This window comes from Spinacia oleracea, chromosome 1 (genome assembly GCF_020520425.1).
Source record: "Spinacia oleracea cultivar Varoflay chromosome 1, BTI_SOV_V1, whole genome shotgun sequence".
NCBI classification, from domain to species: domain Eukaryota; kingdom Viridiplantae; phylum Streptophyta; class Magnoliopsida; order Caryophyllales; family Amaranthaceae; genus Spinacia; species Spinacia oleracea.
Window position 1 is genome coordinate 109,056,057 of NC_079487.1, and position 18,455 is coordinate 109,074,511.

The 18,455-nt window shown below is 37.0% G+C and overlaps 1 protein-coding gene across 1 annotated transcript; it reads right to left on the reverse strand.

Moving 5' to 3' along the window:
• Positions 1–11,019: 11,019 nt before the first annotated feature.
• LOC110795158 (protein RETICULATA-RELATED 6, chloroplastic) lies at positions 11,020–17,680 on the reverse strand. Its single transcript, XM_022000140.2, has 7 exons — positions 16,929–17,680; positions 15,572–15,701; positions 14,344–14,871; positions 13,359–13,466; positions 12,691–13,239; positions 11,928–12,041; positions 11,020–11,374 (listed from the first exon to the last, which is right to left on the reverse strand). Exons 1-7 carry the CDS (start codon positions 17,537–17,539, stop codon positions 11,231–11,233), a joined length of 2,184 nt encoding a protein of 727 aa, XP_021855832.1. The 5' UTR covers positions 17,540–17,680; the 3' UTR covers positions 11,020–11,230.
• Positions 17,681–18,455: the final 775 nt, after the last annotated feature.

Here is an 18,455-nt window from a genome sequence, read left to right on the forward strand (position 1 = left end):
TATTTAAGTATATTCTAAATATTTTAACGGTTTGTGCAATAAAGAATAATTTTAGAATTTTAAGTTAAAAAGAATTTAAATTACGAAAATCGATTGAATTTAGAAACCAATCTTAAGCGGTGTTGAATTCAAATACCAAACTTAATTCTAATCCTAGCCCAAGTTAGCAAAGCCCAAAATAAGTAAACCCACATCCCTTACCCATATTCCAAATTCATGTAAAACTCTCAATCCTCTCCTCTCCTTCACGTGAAAAGAAAAGCAGAAAAACCCTTAAACCCTCTTCAAGAATTCACGTGAACTCTTACACCCTTTGCTTCAGCCACCACCACCACACAACTCTGCTTCAGCCACCATCGTCGACCAACCACGCCCCTGGCTGCACCGCTGCCGTCAACCAGTCGGCGCCCTCCCTTACTCTCTTCCTCTTTCAATTCGCGTGGAGTTCCCTCCTCCTCTACGTGCTTCTCTCACCACCACCGACAGCAATCCCAGCAACCACCAAGCTCTCGACTGCCGGCAACCAATCACCAGACCACCGGTCGCCCTTCGCCGTACCCTCTGTATCGCCGCCGCCGAAAGGACCAGCCACCGCCCTCCTTCATCTCTCCACTTGTTGCTTCTCTGTTTCTTGCTCAGCCACGTGCAACCACCACCGCGACCACCTGCAGCCACCTGCTGCGTCGCCTAGCTCCGCGACCGCCCAGCTCCCTCCGCCGCTCAACTCCCTCGCTGCCGCCGCCCCTGCCGCCGGCCAGCTCTCTCTCTCTTCTCTTTTTGGTTATTTCTTAAACCCTAAGTAGCTAATTATTTTAATTTTGTTTATTAAATTAATTTATGTTTCTTGAATTAAATTTATGATTTTTATGATTAAGTTATGAAATTTCAGATTATATGTTGTTGAAACTAATTTAATTATTTTCAGATTTGTTAATTACGTTAAGTTAGGGTTTTAATGGAGTTTTAATAATTTAATTCATGTTTCTTGAATATAAATTATAAGCTTTTATGATTAAGTTAGATTTTCAGATTATATACTATGCTTAATTAATAATTTAATTTTCAGATTACATAATTGAATTGAAATAAGAGTTTTTAATTATTAAAGTGTGAATTTTTAAGGTTTTTAATGATTAAATCATAATAGAATGACTATATATTATTAAAGCTATTATTTTTACGATTTTAAGAACGTTGATTATGTTTTGTGGACGTTTGAAATTATTCTATATTGCTGGAAATTTTAAAAGGGATGTTTTATTGGAGTTTAGAACGTTTTGGGATCATTAGTTTAATAGTTATTATGCTTGGAGATTATTTAATTAAGTTTCGATATTGGGGAATGTTCTAAATAGGTTTAGGATGTATTTAGAATACGTTAGTGTTGCTGTAAATTATTAGGAATTGATTTGGGTACGTTTCTTGATTATTTTAGGCGGAGAATTCTTTGTGGGCGACTTTTGAATTCGTTAAAGTGGCCTATCAGTTTGTCTACACAAGGTACGTACATACCTGTGTGCTTGGAATGTGTGTGATTTGTGGAAACCATGTTGAAATGATTCATGAACTTCGTTATGTTGAAATGATTAAGGAACTTGGTTATGTTGAAATTGTTGATGAACTAGATTATGTTGAAAGTGCATGTTTAATATTGTTGGATGGACATGTTAAGCATATATATTTCGTTATGAGAATTATAGCATGTTGGTATGGATGATTGATGCGAACATGCTGGTTGGGAACATTAAATTATTATATATGTTGATTCAGATCGATTGTTCATTGTTCCCTTTTAGCTTTTCACTACTTTATAAGGGCCGAGGACCTTGTTTAGTAAGTTGAAACCTTATACCCATATAGAGGGGTTTATCAGTATCAAAGGAAAGGTTGAATTAATTGGAATAAGTCTTGTGTGACGTCTCTGTGATCACTGGTTTAATTCAAAGATAAAAGAAGTTGTGTTTACTTGTTGAATATAATATTTATGTTTGATGAGTCATAACCAAGTATTAAAAGTTAAGTCATGTAAAGTGAAAATGAGTAGCAATAGCTTTAGACTGTGCACGTCTAAAGTGACGGACAATCAGGAGTTGGGGTCATGGGTAGCCTATGGCTTTTTCTGGGGCCGGATTGATCACCGGTTCTATTTTTATTTAAAAGTCCCTCGATATCGCAGGTCATTGGGGTTTACGGAGTCGCGCCCGTACCTCGTCTTCCTTAGTGAAGAAGAAGAAGTTTCTAGTAGACAACTCAGTCCATTGACTATTTCAATTAAAATAATGTTAATGATACAAAGGTCTAGTTCAGTCAAATATAGTTTTCAAGTCAATATATCTTGATTATCCTTGCTTATGTTTTATTTAGTACCATGTTAGGATTGTACGTTTAATAGAATCATGTTAGGATTATTATTGATTTAGTATGTAGTACTCAGCTTTGCTGATTACGTGCTTTTGCTTGTGCATGTTGATCATGGCTATGCCTTATTGATCCTGTGATGACCCAATCTTTGGTGAGCAGTCTCTAAGGATCAATAAGCATTGTCCATCTGCAGGTTTGAAGATGTTGCATCATTGGGATCGGGAATAGAGAGCTTATATTTAGTTTTGATTTGCTAAGTTAACTTGGGTTTGTTAATTGGGACTTTAAACTTGTCGTACTATTTATATTTCCTTATTTTCGTTGGATGATTTTTGGGGACTAAATCTGTAATAGATTATTTATAAACCTAAAGTTAGTTTTATGTTTTCCGCTGCAAAATTCTGAATAAGCCGTTACGTTTTCACACGGGCGATAATGCCTTGATAATTCTCTACGTTTTATATTAAAAGATTATTTTAGAAAAGAGAGAATTGTCGGGGTGTTACAAAGTGGTATCTAGAAGCTAAGGTTTTACTTTAAAAAAAAAAATTTTAGGCGCCTAACTATCTAGTTATTTAAAATAAATTTCTTAAAAATCGAGATTCTACGTATTATAGTGTTAAAAAAATTGGTACTTTTTTTTTGGGGGGCCGATTTCATTTTACCTTGTGTGAAAGTATACGATATTCCTTATTTACGTTCGAAATCAAATTATTTTTCCAAGTTAAAGTGATACTTTGGACATTTTTATTTTTTTTATTATTTATTATTCAAACAAATAAATAAAAATAATATGAATACATTTTTTTTTAAAAAGGAGTTCAATTTTTTTTAAAGTTGTTTCAAGAGTTAGAATTCGTTAATTAGGAAATATAAATCTTTTTGAATTAATAACTTTATTCTCGAATTTATTCGCTACGTTATAATTTTATTATATTTTCGTTCTTTTATTTCGTTATATAAATGATTCTAATGTTTTAGTTTATGAGAGATGGGTAGTATAAGAAGGGCATATAAGATAGAATTATATGTATATTAGTAGCTAGTCAATGATAAGAAATTGATTGTTATGTATGTGCATGTGCTAATTGTTTAAGTGTTACATTTACAAGTGCATAAAGAATTGTTTGATTCCACCAAACTTATCGATTACTGAACCTTGTTTATGTTTTGGCTGGAAAATCGTTAGTGAGACCTTGAATTGTGTATTTCAGGAATAAAATGTTTCTTTCCAAGTATACCAATATAGGATCCTTCGAGAAACTTGATATAGAAACCCCAGATATTTATGTGAAGAAAATTGTGTTTGGATGTGAATATTATGCTAAGGTTCAAGGGCAACCTATCTTAATGAGAAAGGATATCATAGCAGCCACTATCATTAATTGCTTACCTAACAAATTTCCATACCTAGAACTCAAGGAAAAGTTTAAAGACATGCATTCTGATAATGGAACTCCAAACTTGGTTAAGTATGGAACTTGGGATGGTAGATGGAAATATAATTCAGAAATTCTGACCACCATTATTGAAGCAGCAGAAAGTGGGTTTAGAGACGGTAAAATCGTAGGGAGTCATGTTGGGGATTCAGTTACAGAAGAACCTATGGGAATTAGTGTAAATAATAACCTAGAGGAAAATGATGTAGCTGTGGAGAATGAGAATTTAGGTGTTGAGGCAGAGAATCCTAACTCAGCGGCTCATGAGCCAACCATTGAGATCTCTAGTGATTCGAATGCAGAACTCGAAAGTGAACATGAGATGGCAAGTGAACCTAATCAAGATGAAGACATGGGTGAAGATGCAAACCCTGAGGAAGACCCCGATGAAGACCCTGAAGAAGAGTTCGATAATCTTGAGATCTAAATTTCACTCCGCAAGTTTCAAGGGCAATGGATAGGCAAGAGGCCACAAATATTTTGAAGTCATAAATAGTTAATTAGCTCTTTTATGTTTTAAAGAATAAGTAGCAAAGCTACAACTGTTTAAGGTTTAAGTTTATTGAAGTTTGAAATGTTCTTTATTAGTTTCAAGGATGTAATAAACCTCTATGGAGTTAGCAATAAAAGTTAAAGTTTTCAAGGAAGTGTTCTTTATTCTATTTTGAGGATTCCAAAATAGTCCAACCTCTAGGTAGTACGTCATGGATTAATTGTTTGCATACTCAATGTGAATTGTGGATCAATTTAATTGCCACAATAATATTAAATGATGAGTACATAAAGGAAGTGAGGGCCAATCTAGACCCTCATGACCAATATAATTCAAAATGTTATGCCTTACGTGCAGTGTGAATGTCTTTCGTGAACTATTGAGGATGAGTATTTTTTTTTTTTAATGATTATTGCATCTTGTAGACGATCGTTGCACATTTGTAAACGATTGTCGTGCCTTCGTAAATGATGTGTATTAATGTGAACATTGTTGGTTGAGGCGATCTTTATGGCCAATTCAAGTATTAAATTGTATGGGATAACGTATAGGTGATGTTTCAAAACTAAAATAGAGTATACTAATTGCAGGTCGCGTTCTAGAATGGCCAACAACAATGATCTAGCTGCTGCGATTCGCCTCTTGGCGGAAAAGCTAACCCATGAGAGAACTGAGCGCCCCGATTCTGCAGGGGAAATGTTTGAAAGACTTTCTAAGGTTAAGCCACCGTATTTCAAGGGACAAGCAGACCCTACCTTCCTGGAAAACTGGATTAGGGAGTTTGAGAAACTATTTGAGGCTGTGAGTTGCCCTGGGAGTATGAGAGTAAGTCAAGCTGTCCTATATCTAAAAGATGAAGCCGATTTATGGTGGAAAGAAAATGGAAATAGACTAAGTGCTGTTGAGGGATTCAATTGGGATTCATTTATTGTTGCCTTGAGGGAGAAGTTTTATCCTCCTTTTATGAGAAAGCAGAAAGCGCAGGAGTTTATCAACCTTAGGATGGGGAATATGACTATTGCTGAATACTATAGCAAGTTTATAGCTTTATCGAGGTTTGCACCTGAGGTGGTAGCTACTGAGGAGCTAAAGGCTCAAAGGTTTGAGCAAGGGCTGACGGATGAAATTCAACTGGGATTAGGTGGAGAAACTTTTACTTCCTTAGACATAGTGTATGGGAGAGCTGCTCATATTTATGGTCTGCAGTCTAGAAGGGAAAAGAAAACTGTGGTAATTGGGGAAAAGAGGAAAGATTTTAATGCTGGGGGTAACCAAGAAAACTTTAAAAGGAATAGAAACGGAAATGGGAATGGAAATGGAAATTTCCAAGGAGGAAACAATCAGGGGCACCACAACAACTCGAACTCATCTGAGAGAGTGCATCATTGCAAGATGTGCAGTAACAATCACCCTGGTAAGAACTGCAAAGGAGAATTAGTGACCTGCAACTATTGTCAGAAAAGGGGGCATAGAGAGTATGAGTGCTTCACTAAGCACAGAAAGGAACAAAATAGTAATGGAGGTGGAAACCAAGTGAAGTTTAACCAGTCTGGAGCTCAAAATTCAAAGCCTGGAGGGGCACAAAACAATCAAAAGAACTATAATAAGCCTGCAAATGATAACAACAACCCGAATAAAACTCCAGGAAAATTGTACATGATGAATCAGAATGAGGATGAACGATCTACCGATATAGATTCTGGTACTTTTTCTATTTACTCCGCACAAGTTAAGCATTATTTAGTTCGTGGGTGACTTGTTCTTTTGTTTCGTCATCTGTTGTGAAAAGTCTAAAGTTAGTAGTTTTAATGAAATAGGAATTTTGAGAATAGAATTCGTCGAAAGAGAATTTTGGTTAGCTATTCCCTGATGTGAGTTACGAGGGCGTAACTCGTTTTCTTTAAGGGGGGTAGAATGCGATAGAAATTCGCGCTTTTTACCTATTTTTATGGTATTTTTATGCATTTTATGCGTATTTTAGCAAATTTTACAAGTTTAGGCAAAACAAATAGACTCTCCGCATAAGAAAAGGTGTTCATGAGTAACACAAACAGCTTTGAGTTGGCAAAAGAGTGCACATAGGTGGCACGAGTACTTCTCTATTAAGAATGAGTTAAAAGCTTTTGGGGGAAAATGTGGGAAATTTCGTGTCAAGTTTCGGGACGAAACTTCTTTTAAGAGGGGTAGATTGTAATCCCCCGTAAATTTATAAATTTTATTAATATATTTTAACGTACATTATTTATATTTAAATAGAATTTATGAATTTTAAGTAATAAATATATAATTAACGTATATTTATTTTATTTTAAGTACGTTCTAAATATTTAACGATTTTAGAACTTTATTATATATTTAATGTATATTTAATTTTATTTAAGTATATTCTAAATATTTTAACGGTTTGTGCAATAAAGAATAATTTTAGAATTTTAAGTTAAAAAGAATTTAAATTACGAAAATCGATTGAATTTAGAAACCAATCTTAAGCGGTGTTGAATTCAAATACCAAACTTAATTCTAATCCTAGCCCAAGTTAGCAAAGCCCAAAATAAGTAAACCCACATCCCTTACCCATATTCCAAATTCATGTAAAACTCTCAATCCTCTCCTCTCCTTCACGTGAAAAGAAAAGCAGAAAAACCCTTAAACCCTCTTCAAGAATTCACGTGAACTCTTACACCCTTTGCTTCAGCCACCACCACCACACAACTCTGCTTCAGCCACCATCGTCGACCAACCACGCCCCTGGCTGCACCGCTGCCGTCAACCAGTCGGCGCCCTCCCTTACTCTCTTCCTCTTTCAATTCGCGTGGAGTTCCCTCCTCCTCTACGTACTTCTCTCACCACCACCGACAGCAATCCCAGCAACCACCAAGCTCTCGACTGCCGGCAACCAATCACCAGACCACCGGTCGCCCTTCGCCGTACCCTCTGTATCGCCGCCGCCGAAAGGACCAGCCACCGCCCTCCTTCATCTCTCCACTTGTTGCTTCTCTGTTTCTTGCTCAGCCACGTGCAACCACCACCGCGACCACCTGCAGCCACCTGCTGCGTCGCCTAGCTCCGCGACCGCCCAGCTCCCTCCGCCGCTCAACTCCCTCGCTGCCGCCGCCCCTGCCGCCGGCCAGCTCTCTCTCTCTTCTCTTTTTGGTTATTTCTTAAACCCTAAGTAGCTAATTATTTTAATTTTGTTTATTAAATTAATTTATGTTTCTTGAATTAAATTTATGATTTTTATGATTAAGTTATGAAATTTCAGATTATATGTTGTTGAAACTAATTTAATTATTTTCAGATTTGTTAATTACGTTAAGTTAGGGTTTTAATGGAGTTTTAATAATTTAATTCATGTTTCTTGAATATAAATTATAAGCTTTTATGATTAAGTTAGATTTTCAGATTATATACTATGCTTAATTAATAATTTAATTTTCAGATTACATAATTGAATTGAAATAAGAGTTTTTAATTATTAAAGTGTGAATTTTTAAGGTTTTTAATGATTAAATCATAATAGAATGACTATATATTATTAAAGCTATTATTTTTACGATTTTAAGAACGTTGATTATGTTTTGTGGACGTTTGAAATTATTCTATATTGCTGGAAATTTTAAAAGGGATGTTTTATTGGAGTTTAGAACGTTTTGGGATCATTAGTTTAATAGTTATTATGCTTGGAGATTATTTAATTAAGTTTCGATATTGGGGAATGTTCTAAATAGGTTTAGGATGTATTTAGAATACGTTAGTGTTGCTGTAAATTATTAGGAATTGATTTGGGTACGTTTCTTGATTATTTTAGGCGGAGAATTCTTTGTGGGCGACTTTTGAATTCGTTAAAGTGGCCTATCAGTTTGTCTACACAAGGTACGTACATACCTGTGTGCTTGGAATGTGTGTGATTTGTGGAAACCATGTTGAAATGATTCATGAACTTCGTTATGTTGAAATGATTAAGGAACTTGGTTATGTTGAAATTGTTGATGAACTAGATTATGTTGAAAGTGCATGTTTAATATTGTTGGATGGACATGTTAAGCATATATATTTCGTTATGAGAATTATAGCATGTTGGTATGGATGATTGATGCGAACATGCTGGTTGGGAACATTAAATTATTATATATGTTGATTCAGATCGATTGTTCATTGTTCCCTTTTAGCTTTTCACTACTTTATAAGGGCCGAGGACCTTGTTTAGTAAGTTGAAACCTTATACCCATATAGAGGGGTTTATCAGTATCAAAGGAAAGGTTGAATTAATTGGAATAAGTCTTGTGTGACGTCTCTGTGATCACTGGTTTAATTCAAAGATAAAAGAAGTTGTGTTTACTTGTTGAATATAATATTTATGTTTGATGAGTCATAACCAAGTATTAAAAGTTAAGTCATGTAAAGTGAAAATGAGTAGCAATAGCTTTAGACTGTGCACGTCTAAAGTGACGGACAATCAGGAGTTGGGGTCATGGGTAGCCTATGGCTTTTTCTGGGGCCGGATTGATCACCGGTTCTATTTTTATTTAAAAGTCCCTCGATATCGCAGGTCATTGGGGTTTACGGAGTCGCGCCCGTACCTCGTCTTCCTTAGTGAAGAAGAAGAAGTTTCTAGTAGACAACTCAGTCCATTGACTATTTCAATTAAAATAATGTTAATGATACAAAGGTCTAGTTCAGTCAAATATAGTTTTCAAGTCAATATATCTTGATTATCCTTGCTTATGTTTTATTTAGTACCATGTTAGGATTGTACGTTTAATAGAATCATGTTAGGATTATTATTGATTTAGTATGTAGTACTCAGCTTTGCTGATTACGTGCTTTTGCTTGTGCATGTTGATCATGGCTATGCCTTATTGATCCTGTGATGACCCAATCTTTGGTGAGCAGTCTCTAAGGATCAATAAGCATTGTCCATCTGCAGGTTTGAAGATGTTGCATCATTGGGATCGGGAATAGAGAGCTTATATTTAGTTTTGATTTGCTAAGTTAACTTGGGTTTGTTAATTGGGACTTTAAACTTGTCGTACTATTTATATTTCCTTATTTTCGTTGGATGATTTTTGGGGACTAAATCTGTAATAGATTATTTATAAACCTAAAGTTAGTTTTATGTTTTCCGCTGCAAAATTCTGAATAAGCCGTTACGTTTTCACACGGGCGATAATGCCTTGATAATTCTCTACGTTTTATATTAAAAGATTATTTTAGAAAAGAGAGAATTGTCGGGGTGTTACATGGTCAGTGCGTTGGATTTGACCCAGCCCACCCTGACACAACCCATAATGAGTCACGTGGGTCGGACACACTTATGATCATGAAACAACCCGCCTAACCCGGATATTTTTTTGATGTGTTGTGGGTCTAACTTTCAACACAACCCATTTCGACCTTCCCTTCGGACCCGACACAACCCTCCACGACACATCTAACCCACCAACCCAACACACGAACCCATCCCACTAGACCTGTCAAACGGGTCGGTCGGGTCGGGTTGTAAAAAATTATTTTCGGGTTCGGGTTGGACCGGGTCGGCCACTTTAGGGTTCGAGTGTACAAATGGTTGTTCAAGACCCAGAACTTTCGGGTTCGGGTCGACCCAACGGGTTGAGAGATTATATTTTCATTTATTTAGGTGATAAATATATAAAAATATGGGCACAAATTAACAAGTTTTCCTACACAAGTTTATATTTAGTCAAATTCAACCATAAAATGACGTATAATTCAAATTAAAATCATATTACAAACAACAATAGTAAAAAGAATGTTTAGAATTTCTTATAATCTCAATTTTTACTGTAAATACAATGATTTTCAATCGGTCGGGTCCAAAACACATTTGATCGGGTTTTAACACATTACTTTTCAGGTTGCTCGAATTCGGATAAAATCGGGTTACGGGTCACAAAATCTTGTTCAAGACCCAGTACTTTCGGGTCGGGTTCGAGTCGATTTTCGGGTCGATTTTCGGGTCGGGTCGAAAGTTGACAGGTCTACAACCCACACAACACACGAACACAACCCGCACTCATCATAATTTAAACAATTTTGTATGTTTAAAATGCTAATAAATTCTAATTTTATTGTGTAAATATACATTAACCACATTTATGTGAGTAAGAGAATAACATAAAAAATAATTAATTTAAGTTCATACAAAATTTATAACTTTTTAACGCTTAATTAATCACCCAAACCCACCTGACCAAAACCAGTTCCTTAAACTCATGTAAACCTACCAAACCCACCTGACCCATCGGAATCACATATGTCGTAACCTACCAAACTCATCAGACCCGCACAACCCACCTTACCCACGACCCACGTAACCACGAGCCATCATGTACTGTGTCCGTTTTTTTCGACACAGTGCACGACTCGACCCACCCCAGAATAATTGAGGCGACCGTGTGTCAATTATCCCCGACCACCCACCCAACCCACCACGTTGACCATCTTTGACTCCAAGTAAGCCAGCCAACAACCGATAAGGCGACAATCAATTGCCAAACAAGGCGATAGATTCGCGCAACCGATCATTAAAAATGTACTAGCTAACTCTGTGTTCGTTTTAAACATCAAGCATAATTGGACACTTGAAAACCACATAGGGGACCCAGTGCAAATTCAGGCTTCCTGTAAAATTAAGCGAGGGGGGGGGGGGGGGGGGGGGTGGGATGGGGGACTGAAGCACAACATGATATTGGCTTTACATAAAAATTTGTTGATTATGTAACAGTGGGAACTATATTAATTTTATGAATTTATCCAGTGATGTGAGCATGCCACTCTCCTGTGATATCATACAAAAAAATTATATACTAGGAGGGAAAGAATCGCTTTCTTGAAAGCCATGCTTTAGTCATCTATAGATCTAGGCATCAGCACATGAATTACATACAAGTATCACAGATGCAATCAAAATGTAAGCTCACTGATTTTTAACGTCGTTCACATTGGTTTCATCTGAGCTATCGCATTTGATGGAAGAAACTTCAACCGAATCGGAAGCATCGGGAGATGATTCGACGCTGCGAGTCTGCAGCCCAGAATAACGTGCCAAATCAATCCATTGCTGCAGATTTAACCAAACAACATTGTAAGTATGTTCCCTTTAATTCATATAGTTAGTAATAAATATGTTTTCTGTCACAATATAGTTGAAATTGCATTCAAATTATGCACAAGCATTATATATGTGACTAATGCAATAGATGCATGTTCCCCTATTATTTTGTATTTTCAAAGAGTTACCCAGTATGGGACGGTTAATTGGGTGAAGTACAGAGTCCAGAGAGTTGGCAGATTTCTGCATTGGTAGCAAAGCAATATGCAGTGATATTACCAATAGACTCCATTAAGCAAGCCATGAACTAAAAACACACCAATAATGTGATTAAGTTTGCCAAAGCAACACACATCTAGTGCCAAGGATGCTAAAGATATGCACGTATTGGAGCAAGTTCACGGAGTATTATTAAAAAAATTGAACTAGATACGAAGAAAGGTGTGGGGGTTCCCCGTAATCCATTAACAGTCAAGATCAAGAGTGAACTAAGAATTACGCAAGATTTGTACTTCTATATGATTGAATGGGAATGCTTCTGATAATGAAAATGTAAGCTAACCTGGGTGCCCCAGTAGGAATTGATCACTCTTGCACAGAAGGATAGCGCATTTACAAGCAACGTTTGAGAAGGTAGAAGTTCAGATATTCGATGCTCAATTACACCAGCAATAATCTGCAGCAATAATTCTGACATTATTAACAGATAACATCTGAACAATACAAATATAAAGAAATCACAATCGAGTCTTCTCCTTCCTTATTATGAACTATGCCAGTTCCTGCTTAATATAATCAATCCAAGACTAAGACAGTCATTATTTAATTGCAGGTAACTTAAACTTGTTTGTGAACAGAATGAGATACAACTCTGGGATACATTTAAACGGTTTCTTAAAAATAACAGCTCCTTGCAAAGGATCTCAGATAACGGTTACAATGATTCATTAATCCTGAAATTTTTTATGTACAGCAGCACAAGCAAATGGAGTATATACTAATGTGAATGAACCAGCATTTCCATTTTCCAATATATGATCACAAAGCAATCCCTAGTAAATATAGTATTCACACATACACTATGAACTTTACAAAATAGATAAGTAAGACAAATACTTCATTGGCATATGATGAGGCCCTATGTACAATCTTTCAAATGTAGAATTGATATCCCTGTTTGGTAATTAACTAAATACAATGCTACCAAGAGATGGTACATAAATTTGCACCTTGCATGCACTTGGAAGTATCTGTGAAGGTAACAACAAATACTTGCATGATGTGAATCAAAGTTATATCTATTAGATAAAACAAAGGTCAGTCACCTGATATCGGAGGTTTGCTGATGTTCCAAGAAAGCTACTATAGACAACAGCAGTTTTTAGAATCGGTGATCTTTTTACCGCCTGATTTGTGTCCAGAGATGGATTGAGGTATTTACGTGCTGCATATAAGATATTTGAAGAAGCAACAGCTCCAATGCTAGAAACAAATCCAACTCCAGCAAGTTTCAGACCGCCGACAAGCACTGAAGCAAGCCGGTGATTCAGGTTCCAGTTTCTCCCAACAGGACTCTTTTGGAAAGCGTTGTCTGGGATGGATCCCAGCAAACCTTTTAAAGAATCCATACTGTTAGATGTACCCATCTCATCACTAAAAGATAAGAAAGAAAGAGTTGGGGCTGGAAGCCACACAGTAAAGAAATCAACTACAGCTCCCCTGAGCGAGTCAGTAATGACGTAGTCAAGTTCCAGGAAGAAATTTTCTTTGCGTTTCTCATACTGTGCGAACAGAGTCGTCGTCATCGATATAGTTTCTTCAATGGCTAATTTGTTTAAAAATTTTGGATCTGCTAATAACCTTTCTCTGAAACCCTGCACAGAAGGCACATACATCATGAGTTCTGGTCACCTCTAGCCTTGATAATAAACAAAATAGATATGAAGAGAAGTATTCTACGCACGGTAAGCATTCACTCTGATAACTAGCTTACCTGGAACCGATGAGTAAGTTCCGATATAATGGGATACTGCTCCAAATCAAAGAAGTTTTGTAGCACCTCTGGAGAGACAAGACCAAGATCAAGTCCTTCCTGAAGGTCCTGAGAGACATTTTAAAATTATTGATCAGGTCAAAGAATGATGCTCGAGAAACAAACGCCTAATACTAATTGCTAATAACATTGTTGATTACTTGATATAAGAAAACATGCGCCGTATGCAGTAACCATGGCATAACTTCAATTCAGGAAAAGAATCATGAAACATGTTGATTAGATATTGAAATACGTATTTCCTTCAATTATTTTACAAGAGATCTCTTGCATGTGTCCAAGGTGTCAACTAAAACTTTGTGTTACCACTTACTCAATTAACATGAAGTATCTTCATGTTGATAAAGCTGCAGAGAAGCTGCTATTTCACATTCATGTGGCATTCATTCTAATGTTTGATGATCCACAGATAGCAAATTTCAGATGTAGGTAAGGACTGCAAAAACTAATTCAGATCCCTACAAATAGCAAGCTTGTTGATAAACAAATTGTGGTAGCAAAGCATGGAACCAATTTGTATTTCTCACGTAGTCATCAAGATATCACTTTTCCAACTCATAGTTTCACATGTACAGAAATCTAAATAAATCTGACAGTTGTAGGCATCCCAGTAATTGGAGAAGAAATTTCCTCTTCACACTTTCACAGACATCAGAAGCGGGTGGAGAACAAAATGACAACAGATTGACACTTTGATCTCTTTGAGATCGACAAATGTCGGCTCACGACTCCTGGTGGATGTTTCTCTTGGGGAGTACGCCGTATACGTCTTAAATCCCAACAAATAAAGTCAGGAGCATGCAACAGAATTACAGAAATAGCATGAGCAAAGTAGCAGACCAAATTACTTAGTCTGAATCTGACTGGTATTAAACAGCAGTCAAGAAATAATCTGTTTTAAGTAATGCCAATAAGAGCTAGTTACCTGAGGAAGCGCATCTCTTCTCCTGCCAGCAGCATTCATTACACGTGCAATTTCAGCGCGATCAAAACAATTTCTACTGCAAGGTCTAGCAGCAGAGTACAATAAGAAATCAGCCACAGGAACTTCTCCTTCTCTTCTTATAGATTGCCTTTCTGGGTTGAGTAGCATAACCACTTGGTTCTTCTTTTGCATCTTCTTTGAAATTCTTGCTGGAATCCCTGTGCCTCGAGGTCCATATATGACATGACTTGCACCTGTGATAACAACAAGCAACCCAGAAGCTCCTCCGTCTGACACTGCTTGCAGAATGACCTGAGCCACAGTATAATCCTCAACAGCCCTAGCTTGTACTGTGAGATATGAGCTCGGTCCATAAGTTAATGCCTCATTTAAAGAGGTCAGCTCTTTTGATTTGCGTGAAAAGGCATTAAAGCCTGATGTAAATCCCGAACCAGCCGGAGGAGTGTATTTTTTACGATCAGCAACTGAAAGTCCACCAATGCCTTCAGCTTGGACAGTCCTCATTACCTAGTTGTATCAAAATTTAGCTTAAAGCCGTTAAAAAATGGAAAAATAAAATAAAAGGGAGAGACTGCATGGTAACACTTCTAACACATTTGCACACCCGCACCTACATCCACAAAAAAGCATGATATGGGCATCTACTAAAACTAAAGGAACCCTTTAATACAACTGCAATTTCATTTGGATACTTTTTTTTGGGGGGGGGGGGGGGGGGGGGAATAGAGAAGCAAAAGCTGCCGACCCAAATAAAAATCATTTTGGGACTGTTGTTGTTGTTGTTGTTGTTGTTATTGTTGTGGGGGTATTGGGGGGGGGGGGGGGGGGGGGTGAGGGAATAGAGGAGCAAAAGTAATGAACACAACGCAAAGCATAATTTTCTGATTGCTTAACATGTTGAAACAAAACTTTTCAGGAAAAAACATACTTATGTTAGGTAGACAAATGGCTTTACATTATCCCAGAGGGGCCAGACTTGGATATCTTAAAGTTGTATACTAACATTCAATGAAATTCCTCTCTTGGATAGTTCAGTTATTCAGAATGTAATCTCTAAGGGGAAAGTGATACCCAATATTAATAATTATGTCCTCCATTGATAAGTTTTAACTGCATTCGGTACAGCCTTGGAGGTAGGAGTTTCAGCTAAACCATTAAGATAAGCTCTTGAAAAAATTCCCAAAAAATCAAGTATAAAAGAAAGCACCTCAAGTGGAGCACCACAAGCAACCAGGCGAACTTCATTATCACGGCAGTAACCTAAAAGAGGTTCATATTCCTGCCATCGCTCAGGTGGCCAGTGTGCCGTATAAGACCTCAAGGTGTCCCCATCTATCCTGTCAAAATAGAGGCATGTTTTATAAACTTTTCAGAAATTGGAGTTCTTGCTAAGAAGCAACTGGAAGACCAATGGTATATTCGTGCATAAGTTCGTATGAAGTAGATTATATAATACACAATGAGATCCAGGGTTACAGATAATTGACACCCTGAAACCTACGAGGCTGAGACTTGTGAGTGATATGACAGACTTGTGAGACTGGTTTCTGAACTGCACTTTACAATTGACAACACGCAATAAGATCGTCAGCTTCCTACTCTAATCCACCACTAAACATGACCTTCTACGGTGTCTCAGTTATATGGTTACACACTGGCTGGAGCAATTTGCTTATCTGACCAAGTGACCAGCTGGTAGCATGAGCTGTTTGTATTGGTTGTTTTATTTAGCTATTAGCATTAGATATTTACAAAATGTTAAGTAAAATCAGTCGTTGGCTGTTAGCTAATCAGCTAGTTCGAAAGTCTTTATCAAACATATTTTTTTAACTATTTGACAACAGGAATAAGCTACACAGCCAAAAACGCAAAAACAATCCATACACCGGCTAAAAGCCAACTGTCCAACAAGGCCACAATCACTAGAAACCCATCAAAGCATAATAGTATTCCCAAGCTTAAATTTCAAGGGCTTGCAGGCTAAATTCCAGAGAGGCAACTTTTTAATTCATACGAGGCTCACCGGTAAGTACAACGAATGGGAGACAATAGAAGCATATCCAAGGCATAATGTACCTATAAGCACTATCTTAACTACTGGTAAACCATATTGACAAAACCATGAAAATTCTCTTACAACCATACCAAACCAGTAGGAATTCGATTTTTTTCCACAAGTCTACTCACGGTAATTGGAAACAAATAGATCCCCTTATATACCATGCTCTTCCCATTTACAGTCTAATAATTTCATATAAGTTTCATTTAATGCCTAACAAGTTCACAGAAGTCCAGTTCAACACTTTTTATCTTCAATTCATGGCTTATACTGATACTGTATATGACTTCCGTTCAAAATTATTATTAGTCCCTTAATAATACTTCATAACTTATATAAGTTCCGTTCGAACAAGTTCAGACAAGTATTGTTCGAACAAGTTCAAACAAGTTTTGTTTGAATAAGTTCAGATTAGTTCAAGTAATAAGGTATAAGATAACACATTCACATAACAACAGACTAATGAAGAAAATCACATCACAAATTAAAAGGTAAAAAATTCAACCTTCTATCCATAAACTGATTGAGCTGCTCCTGCAGATCACAAGGAAAAGCTTCAAGAGCCAAAGAAATCGTCCGGTTACTCTCAATACATCTCTTCCTCAAATTCTTCACAATCTCCACCTCCAACTCCTTATCGCCGCCTATCGGAACTTGCTCCGCCTCGCCTAAATACACAATTCTCGCATTCATCACCTTCTCCCACACCTTACTCTTATCCTTCCCCACCGCCAACGGCTCTCCTATCGCCGTCGCATCGTAAATCCTCGACGTTATCTCCTCCTCCTTCTTTTCCGGAGGCGGAGGAATAACCGGCGTTTCCGGAAGCTTCTCATCCGCCTTAACAACCGCCGATCGAAGGAAACTAGCTCCGACGGCTAAAAATGGGGTGAAAACAATGCCTCTTCTTCCGCGGCTAACTTCGCCGGAATCTTCGTTATTTCCGCCAGAATTTTGGATGGATAGGCGGCATTTGGAGGTTGAAACTCGCCGAGTAACACGAATTTTCGCCGGTAATCGAGAAATTTCCGGCGAGAAATGACGGCGAGGTTCGGCGGTGGAGTGGTGGAGAAGCCGTGGAGTGTAGTCAACGCCTCGCTGAGCTTGAAGCTTCATTGATGGCGAGGAGACAGAAAGTATTTTTTGGAAGTTGCTGCTTCTGCTCCTGCTACACTCACATGGCAACTCCAAGAGCTTGGTGAGGGGAGAGAAGGATAGTAAATGGAGACATGGATAATTTTCTGCCTCAAAATAAAAAGGAAAAAGAACAAGAATATTGTGGGACGAACGAAGAGGTTAGGATTTTGGGTTTTCTGACGTGGATTTTGCGGCGAATTGATTTTCAGAAACTACTAGATTATTGTCCAATATTTCCTTAAAAAAAAAAAAAATTATTGTCCAATATGGGGGATGATGATAGAAGTACACAAGGTGTGCAAGAGCATCTTGCACACCACCACTTATAATATGCCACCTCAATTTTAAAAGATTCTATCTCTTTTGAAAATTTTAAACTGAAATTTGAAATGTATTTTGAAATTTTAATTTTGAATTTCAAATTTGTTTTCAGTTCCCAACAATCATCAATTAATTATCTTTAATTCCCCATAAAAGCAATGAGTGCATTCCCCATAAAGGAAACGAGTAACCAAAATATTATCTAATATTTTGATCTTTTCATAACTAAAATGATCCCGTAAAATGGTTTTGATCCGCAATTAAAAATTTGGTTATTTATCCTCTTGAGAAGAATCGAACACGGGTTTGCGCAGTTAGAGTAGATGTTGTAACAGCTTAGTAGTGACCATTGTAGCAAGGGGTATCAGCACGTAAGTCATTGCAAACATAAATCTTTTAATCTAATTTTACCGAGTTTGAGAATTCTAAATATGATTTATGTAAAGGTGAAATGATCCTTTATAATCGTAGATAATATTATAACACATTCATGTGTTCTAGCTATCTTTTCTAATCTTGGTGGTGGGTCATGATTTTGTATTATAACAAGAAGTAAACAACTTACTGAGTAGAT